Consider the following 8,745-nt stretch of genomic DNA (forward strand, 5'->3'; position numbering starts at 1 on the left):
GAAGATTCTTTCCCCACTTTAAATGTCATTATCATCACAGCACGTGGAAAGAAGTATGTCACATAGGAAGAAAGTCAGGTGAAAAAAGCAGAAGAAATTACAGCAATGTGCACTTTGTGGAGAATCAAAACTCACATTTTCAATCATTTTCAGTGAGAAGGAAAGGAAATTTTTCTTAAAGTTCAGAGACAGAAGAAACTGGGGGAAAAAGTTGAGATGCATGGATAAATGTGAATAGATGCTGATTCATTACACAGTGTCATTGAACTTCAAACTGTTGAAGGAAAAAACTGTCAGTATGAGGTCAGGGATGAAACCTTAATGTCATTCATCTCACTAATAAATTCATCACATCTATTGGCTTATTGCTAAGATTCATGGTCAGAAGAAATTATCCTTCTCCATCAGCCCAGCCTTCCATGAAGCACTGAAACATGTAACAATATTAACTACATACTTGCGCATGATCTGCCTTAAAAGTGAGGGACTCCTTAGGCATCAACTGCACTTACGCCTTTATAACTATCTCTTACTTCCCTGAGAACATTAATTTTTAGGTAAGCTGGTATGTTTGCCAGCTTTACCTTTTTGTGCCCATTCTATATGTACACAAGAACTGCAGTCAAAGGGAAGTCAAAGTATGACATGGGTTTCAGTCATGATTAAGGAAAGCATGTCCTCTGGTATTGCTGCTAGGAATAGGCAGAAGTACATGAAGGGCTTCTTGAGTTCAGACCTACAAGTCGAGGGGCAAAAAGGATGTAAAATTAAGGACCAAGCTAGATGGTGAACCGTGTTGGAAAGTGAATTTTCTGCCTATGGGTATCAGGTGGGTCTTCACTGAAGGGTTCACTTCTTAACCCTTCCCTTGACACAGTGAGAATGTCTCACCCAAGTCTTCTGGGCTCATCTAGGACAGTGAGCTAAAATATGGTCCATACCTTCAGAACACTGGGAGACCCCTGGCTTTGCACAGAGGGCGCTGGTGAAACCACCCCACTCATAACAGCCAAATATAACCACATATTTCCTGCAACATACTTCCCACCCTATGCTTAAGTGGTGCCCAGACTGCCGCCATCCGCTCACATATGATGCGGGGTAGGATCCATACCCAGCACTTGACCTATGCTTTCTTGGCACAAATGATGCCTGGTATATGTTTTTGTGTGTGTTCCATCTTTCTCTTTGTAAACATGTTTGCTACAATCCAGTGACTGTAAATACTGAGTGAGTCGATCATCACAAAAGCATTCTGTTATTATAAACCCCACTGAAATTGCAGACATGTTGGAAAACAAACAGAATGAAAGAGCTAAGAGGGGAAAAACCTCACAGATGTAAGCTGGCTTTTGTTTTCTCTGTTCGGAATATAAAGCTCTCCACTTTGCTCTTAGTGACCACAAGGCAGACGCATCTCCCATAGATGATGTGAGTAAATGCTCAGTGCAACACTGCGTGCCCGGACCTTCCCAGGTGACGGCTGTGACTCAGGTGTTTAATGTCGGGCATTTGAAGCACGGGAAGTGGCTGTGTGCAGGGCTGCTCACAACTCCAGCCCCACAGGAGCCCTGCCCCTTTGGAAGCGTGCCCTACGACTCTGCAGGGCAAAGATTTACCCAGTGCAGTTCGATTTGAAGCCATTCCGTGACGTTTTGCAAGCGCGCATCCACTGCACAGCTGTTGGCAATGAGCAGACACCTTGCTAGCGTTGCTGGTGCCTCAAGGAGGGCATGAGGGTCTCTCATGCTCTTTTTAAGCGAGACGATTGTGGGGCCCGGGCACAGGCTCCCCAGGACAGTGACACGGCCCCAAGCTGCCGGAGTTCAAGCAGCGTTTGGACAACGCGTTCAGACATAGGGTCTGAATTCGGGGTGGTCCCGCGCGGAGCCGGGTGATCCCTGCGGCGAGGCCCTCCCGCGGCTGGGCTCAGGGCACGGGACCGCCCGGGGCCTCGTCAGCGACGCTCCCTCCGTGACGGGCGCGGGGCGGGGCAGGCCGGGCCGCGGGGCCGGGCGCAGCGCGAGTGGGTGCGCGGCGGCGTGGGGCGGCGCGGGGCGGGCGCGCAAGACACGGGCACAGACACGGGCACGGCACGCAGCGCGGCTCCCCGCCGCCTTAGGAGTGCGGGCTGCGTTTGGGGCTGTTTATTCGCTTTTTTTGTTGTTTTTTTCTTTTTTTCTTTTTTTCTTTTTTTTTAATCTCCCAGGACTGGAAGCGGGAGCCGCGGAGCTGAAGCTGCTATGCCCACTGAAATCAGCCGGGCCGTGAAAATGCACGCGATTTCCGACCTGCACTCGTCCCTCAGCGTGCGGCTGCTCAACAAGGGGCCGGAGTACCTCCGCCGGCAGCTGGGGGCCGGCACCCCCGGCCGGAGGAGCGCGGCGGAGAGGCTGGCAGCCGATAAGGCCAAGTATGTGAAAAGTCAGCAGGTAATCAGCACCAAGCAGGAGCCCGTCATCGTGCTCAGCTCGGCCTCGGAGTGCAGCAGCGAGAGCTGCTCTGTGGAGAGCACCAAAACCAGCAGGGACTTGGGCAGAGGGAAGGGCGCGAAGCCGCTGGAGCGGGCGAAGGCGGGCTGCGCCTGGCGGGGCCCCCTGCAGCACGGCCCCCCCATCGCCCGGCGCAGCACCCCCAGGAGGCAGGGCCGGCCCGACTCCCTGGTGATCTACCGCCAGAAGTGCGAGCTGGGTAGAGGGCAGAGCCAGGACGGCTCGCGAGGCAGCTTGGTGAGGAGGTTCTTTCAAGGGCCTGGTAAGGAGAAGCAGTTGGCTTCCCCTGGGGTGCCCGGAGTCATTATGGAGGACAGCACGGCCGCCGAGAGCAAAGAGCCTCACCCGGATGAACTCCCTGTCCGTGAGCCCGGCAGCTGTGAAGCTGAGCAAGCCATCACAGTGAGCACCAAAGAACCGGGCGTTTGTACAACAGAGCTTGAGAAGCCCTCTACATTGCCTGCACCTCCTGAAGAGGTCAAGGAGGTAAAGAGGAGAGGACTCCATCGCTCTCAGTCAGACATCAGCTCTCGCTACTCCAAGTCTTTCTCTGAGTTTGACACGTTCTTCAAGTTCTGTGGCCTGGAACAGGACGTCATCGAGGACTTGGGGAGAGAGAACTTCTCGGTGGTATCCGACAACGTCTCCTTCAAGATCCGCAGCATCAGTGTGGCCACGTCCGAGAGCGATTTCACGCGGCACAGTGGGGACGAGGGGCTGCTGGAGGATGAGCTCACAGAGCAGGTCCCTAGCAGCACCTCGGTGATCGAGCGTAACGCCCGCATCATCAAGTGGCTGTACACCTGTAAGAAAGCCAAGGAGAGCAGCAAGGCGATCCAGGAACTGGCTTGAAGGCTTCCTGCAGCGTGTGCTGCAGCCTGGCAAATGCAAGGTGCGTGCAGAGACTCGCCCTGCTGATTTATGTATTTCTCTTTCCTCTTTAGCAAGCAGTAGACTTTGCGTAGTTTCTTTAAGTCTTTTAATGAAAGGTGACAGGAGCGTTTATTTTATTTGGTGGTTGTCATAGTACTGCATTTTTCAAAGCAGAAGTCTGGGCACTGCAAAGAACAAAGTGCAAACAAACAAATGAGTGCAGCTTGCCAGAGTGCAATCAGACCCCCTACAAGAAATCAAAGTGTCGGTGTCTACAAGGGATGTCTGCTCACTGCCCGCTTTGTAAATAGCCTGGTTTCTGCAGCTTCTGCTATACTAAGTGCTGAGAAAAAGCTTAGAAAAGTATTCAGTCCATAATTACAGTGGCTTCAATGACAGACTGAACTGAAACTATTAATAATTAGGAGTACATGGCATTTGTACAATACTTCTGCAGCGTTCTCCTTCCTTTCTCTCATTCTCTCCCTGTTCCTCTCTGTTACTTAAATATGGGCACCCCCAGTTATCAAGTATCAAAGCTGAGCTATTAGCACTGCTACCAGCCTTATTGCCCCCACCAGCTTGCTGTTGTAGGGACCATAAAAGTTTGCTCCATGTGATCCCCTAGCATGTGTTATCTGTTCCTTTTTTCTGAAGTGGGTTTTACCGTGCAGCGTGGTCCCGGTGGCTAGAAATTACTTGTGTGGTTTCCCTTGTGTAGAGAGATAACTCGCTGTGTTATACTGAGATAAATGGTACAAATGTGCAGCATCTAGTTACAAAACCAATCCGTTCACATGCAGAAGGAGAACAAATTCAGTGCTGGTGAAATCTGATATCCTGGCTTTAACAAAAGCTGCGCTTATTTTGTATCTGATCTCTTCAAAAGAACTATTCCTGAGGCCTTTGGTACTGATGGTTTCATAGATACAGTATTTTGTTGAAGAGCTTAGTGTGTAAGCACCGCAGCTCACAGTGAGGTCTTTAAAAATTGCATGAACGGTTACGGTTCTTGATATGAAGGATTAGGTATATGTGTTCTGACAGCTCGGAATTGGTGCGTGAGAAGAACACCATTTGGTGTAGGTACAGCGGTCGATAGTGGGCCCTGTGAATGTGGAGAAATGTAAGACCCGAGCCTCCTTTTTATCTGGGTGCGGGGCTGTCGCTCCCGATACCTTTTATCTCTGTCATGCAAAAATCAATTCACTTGCTTAAAATTGTTTTAATTATGTGAAATGTGGATAATTTTTAAAATGACTCTCCACAAGACATTTGTGTCTTACAGGTAGAGGGAGGAGGAAGGGAGAGAGAAACGTTTTCACACAAATATTTCAAGCCATTGTAGATGAGAGTGCTGTTATGTGACAGATCCGTTCCCAAATTATGCCAGAGAGAAAAGACTCAGCTGACCATTTCTCCATATCCCTCTATAATAAAGGGCAAGGGAGATACACACCGAAAAAATGGTGCAGGTGGCCAGATGAGAACCTTGTTGAGGATGGAAGGCAGAGCTTGTTCCCTTCCACCGCAAGCAGGAACTTCATAAAAAACAAACAAACCAAAAACAAACAAAAACAATAAATAAATAAATAAATAAATAAAATACCAACCCAACCACAGTTCCATGAAGTGAAGCAAAATAGAAGCCAGTCAGTTCCCATGTCAGTTGGCCAGGGATAGGTTGCAGGGCCGAGGCGGCATTTGTCATGGCAGGACATGAGAGCCTGCTGAGGAAGGTGTAGTTGGACCTTCTGCCATCCACGTGCATATGGTGCTGAGCATGTCCAGTGCTGATGAGATGGTGATGCTGGGGACTGCTCCAAAGAACACACAGACTGTGGAGGCTAAGGGCTTCAGTGACAGGTGCTTCATGGGGGCAAAGGCAGGGCAAGGAGGGAAGAGCTCTTCTGCAGGAGTTCACACGGGCTCAGTCAGTGTGTTTTTGAACATCAAGGACAAAATGTCTGTTCAGAAAGGATGCTACCTGTAGCCCATAGCCTAGCAATATGGTGAAAAGACTCCATGAAATTCATGTGGCATATGTGGTCATTCTACAGTAACTTTATTATCTAAAAACGACACGTGTTAGGATTGTTTTTCCTTTAGCTCTTCTGTACCCATAGAAATAGCGCAGTCTCCCACTTAAATTGAAATCAGAGTAGAGCACAAGAGAACGCTTTGCACTGGCAGCAATTTTCTTTGGCATCAGAATTTGGCAGTCTAGGAAACACTTATTCACAATGTTCATATTATAAACTTGATTTCAAACATACTCAGTGTCAGCTGATACACCTCAGTAGTGGGGCTATGATTGTTTCCAGGCTAATTTCTAAAAACAAAGAAAGTGCTTCAATTTAGGTCACAGCGCAGAAGTTCAGAGAAGTCAGCTGAAAGTGCCAGTGCACAACACCCAGAATAAGGACAGGAGCCATCAAGTAAGTTAAATAAATGGTCACCAGGCAGAATTTAAGCTGAGAGTGGTTATCATCACATGCTCTTGTGTTCAGTTCTGTAGTTATGGTATTTATGTTAATGTATACCCAAGTGTTCATCTTTTCCATCAACTCTACACTTTCTCTGGCAAAACAGCATCAAGTTAGATAACTTAAATCTTTTCTTTATGTTTATAATATTTGACTTTGTAGGACTGAGGCACATTCTTGAAGACACCTTGTTTTACACAGAGGCTTGAAAATTGTTTCACCTTCTTTGGAAACAGAAGCAAAAGCCTCTTTTTATTACGTGTAAAATACCTTCTGAGAAGAACATAGCTTTTATGGGCTGCTGATCATCTCTTTCATATTTTACGTTCTTTTTAATTTTTCATGAGCTCTCTGGGCCCTGCTGGGTATGCTGTGTAAATAAAACAGGTACTCGGATCAGATTACCTGACACATCTCATCAGAGTGATGAGTGTGGAAACTAAGTGTGGGCTTCAAAACACAGAAGTCCTCTGTGAGATGGGCATTGCTATTTCATGGTAGAATGTCACCTGAATTCACCTCTGCAGTTCAGTACTGCTGGCTCCTCTTGCTGTCAGTCCTGCCCAACTCCAAGAAGGGGATTCACTCGGCACTCTCCTTCCTGGCTTCCTGGCTTCAAGCAGGGTTATTTGTCCATGAGTTTCAGCAGTATTCTTACAAGAATGTTTGTTGTTCAAGTGGAGATCTCATGGAAGCAGAACTTACTGCATTGGCAATAGCTACAAGCAGCTGAGTAAAAGCCTTAAAATATCACCTAATGCTTGTTTGATACGATAAATAATAAATTACACTTTTTTTTCCTCTTTCATCAGAATCCTTCACTTGGAAATTGAACAAGACCAGACACAGAAAGAAACTCTTCCCTCATCTGGCTCGTGACTACTTTGTCCAAGTTCAGTATTCTTGCCTCTTTCCCTTGTCCTCGTCCCCTGGCAGCCTCACACATGTCACAAGTACAGAGATATCCAAGAGAGTGATGACAACTGGAGATCGTGAACTGTACTGCAGCAAGGCAGCGGGAAATGAAAAGTCCTGGGCATGCAAAGCGTGCCATTAACGGGGATATCCAGCATCAGGTCACTGCCCCAGGATGTCACTCCAGGCTGTGGCAGAAGGTCCATGTCATGCGCCCATCTCTTTCCAGTAATGTTTGTGAGTAAGGATGGGAGGAGAAGGTAGGAATGAAGTGGCAATGGCCCCTGGACAAGGCATCACCCTGCAGGCAAGCTGGCTCCACCCAGCTTTTTAAAGGCCCAGTCCCATGAGAGCTGTTTGACAGAGGCTCATCGTGGCACCACTAAATGTTTGCCAGGCTGGTGAGGACTGCCTGGTGAGAACCATCTGTGGAGGCTTTACCCGGGACATTCTGCAAACACATTGTAAGCTAAATCTCTTGTCAAGCCTCTCCTTCTCTTATGGTGTTCAAGCCACATTGTACTGCCTTGTGTCTGTCTAGCTTGCTCTGTCTTACGCTGTGCTCAAACAGTGGGGAGGGATAGTTCTAAAAACACTGTCCAAAATCTTTTCAACAGCACAATTCCAAGGAACAGGTAATAAAAAATTAGGGTCACCTTGTTGCATGGTGGTCTAATTCACATTTATGCAGTCTCCTCCACTGTGCTTGCAACATCTCTGACTACCGGAGTGGATTTCATTACAGTGTTTTGCACTTCATGGCTCCACACCTTGCATTTTATGCACCATGAGTGAGCAGTTGGTATTGGGAAACTGTATACCAGGCTATGCAAGATCAAACTTCCCTAGTGTGGGCCTGGAGTAATGTTGTGCTTTGGATGGACAGGCTGGCATCCCTGCACCATGGGCCAGAGAACCTGTTAGGGTAGATGTCTTAGTGGGATGAGATCCAGTGTATGCAGCACCTTGCTCAATATTACCAGTAGAATGCTTCATTTAAAGTGGCCAAACAAAACATGCTTCAGAAGTACTTTGGATAACTAGTGTAGTGAGTGGGGCCTCTACAATAACTTATGGGCCTAGCTGGCCATACCCCAGGTACCTCAGTCTGTCATTACTTACTAGAAAGTGTCTGAGACCAAAAGATCTTTTTGGATGTTAAAAGATACACACAAAGATGTGAAATAAAAAACAATCAAAGACATTCCCCTTTTGGCCATATCAAGGCCAATCAGCAACAGCTGTGCATCTAGGATTCCAGCTGGGCCTCCTGCAGAGGTTAGGCATGAGCTCTGTGTTGCCATGGGCTTGGCTTCATTTTCAGGGCTGGCCTTCTGCTGTCCCTCAGGCCTGGGATGTGGGAAGTCCAGAAAAAGGAGCTTTCATTCTCCACATTCCTGCTTGGTAGCGCAGACCTCTTTGGGCCTCTTCTGTTCAAAACAGCCACCAGAGCAACCAGGTGGAAGTAGAGCTCAAATGAGCACTTGGGCTGCATTTTTAAAGTGTTTGTTGCTCTTGATAAATAAACCTGTTGGTGTGGGAAGGGCAAAAGAGAGTAGTGGCACTCCTAGAAAACACCTATCGTGGGAGGCCCAGTTTCCCATTTGAACTTACACAAATAATGGGGCATGCTGAGAGAGTTGAGCTTGAAGAACTATTGAGTGCTGCAATTGGCAGCGGTTAAATTCATGGCAAAATGGCCAGTTTGCATTTCCATGTGTCTAAAATATGCTTGTCGGTCACTTGGAGGGTAGTTTGCAATTACATCAACTGTTTGAGAATGCCGGGCATTTGCCTTCATTTTCTAGTGTCACATACTAAGGTCTACGTGTCTGAAATTGTCTAGGTAGATAACACTTCCTGATAAAGTAATTGTTGAACCTGTTTCAAAGTTAAGAGAAAACCAAATAGTTTGCGTGAGTGAACCTCTGCCAACTTACAGGGAAGCTTGTATGTGGAGATATCTTTGTTCAATAAAT

At 47.4% G+C, this 8,745-nt stretch overlaps 1 protein-coding gene across 1 annotated transcript; it reads left to right on the forward strand.

The window, feature by feature from the left end:
* The first annotated feature begins 2,079 nt into the window (after nt 1-2,079).
* FAM110C (family with sequence similarity 110 member C) lies at nt 2,080-7,686 on the forward strand. Its single transcript, XM_072332380.1, has 2 exons — nt 2,080-3,384; nt 6,664-7,686. Exon 1 carries the CDS (start codon nt 2,244-2,246, stop codon nt 3,342-3,344), a length of 1,101 nt encoding a protein of 366 aa, XP_072188481.1. The 5' UTR covers nt 2,080-2,243; the 3' UTR covers nt 3,345-3,384; nt 6,664-7,686.
* The last annotated feature ends 1,059 nt before the right edge of the window (nt 7,687-8,745 follow it).

Source organism: Excalfactoria chinensis, chromosome 3 (assembly GCF_039878825.1).
Source record: "Excalfactoria chinensis isolate bCotChi1 chromosome 3, bCotChi1.hap2, whole genome shotgun sequence".
Lineage (NCBI taxonomy): Eukaryota > Metazoa > Chordata > Aves > Galliformes > Phasianidae > Excalfactoria > Excalfactoria chinensis.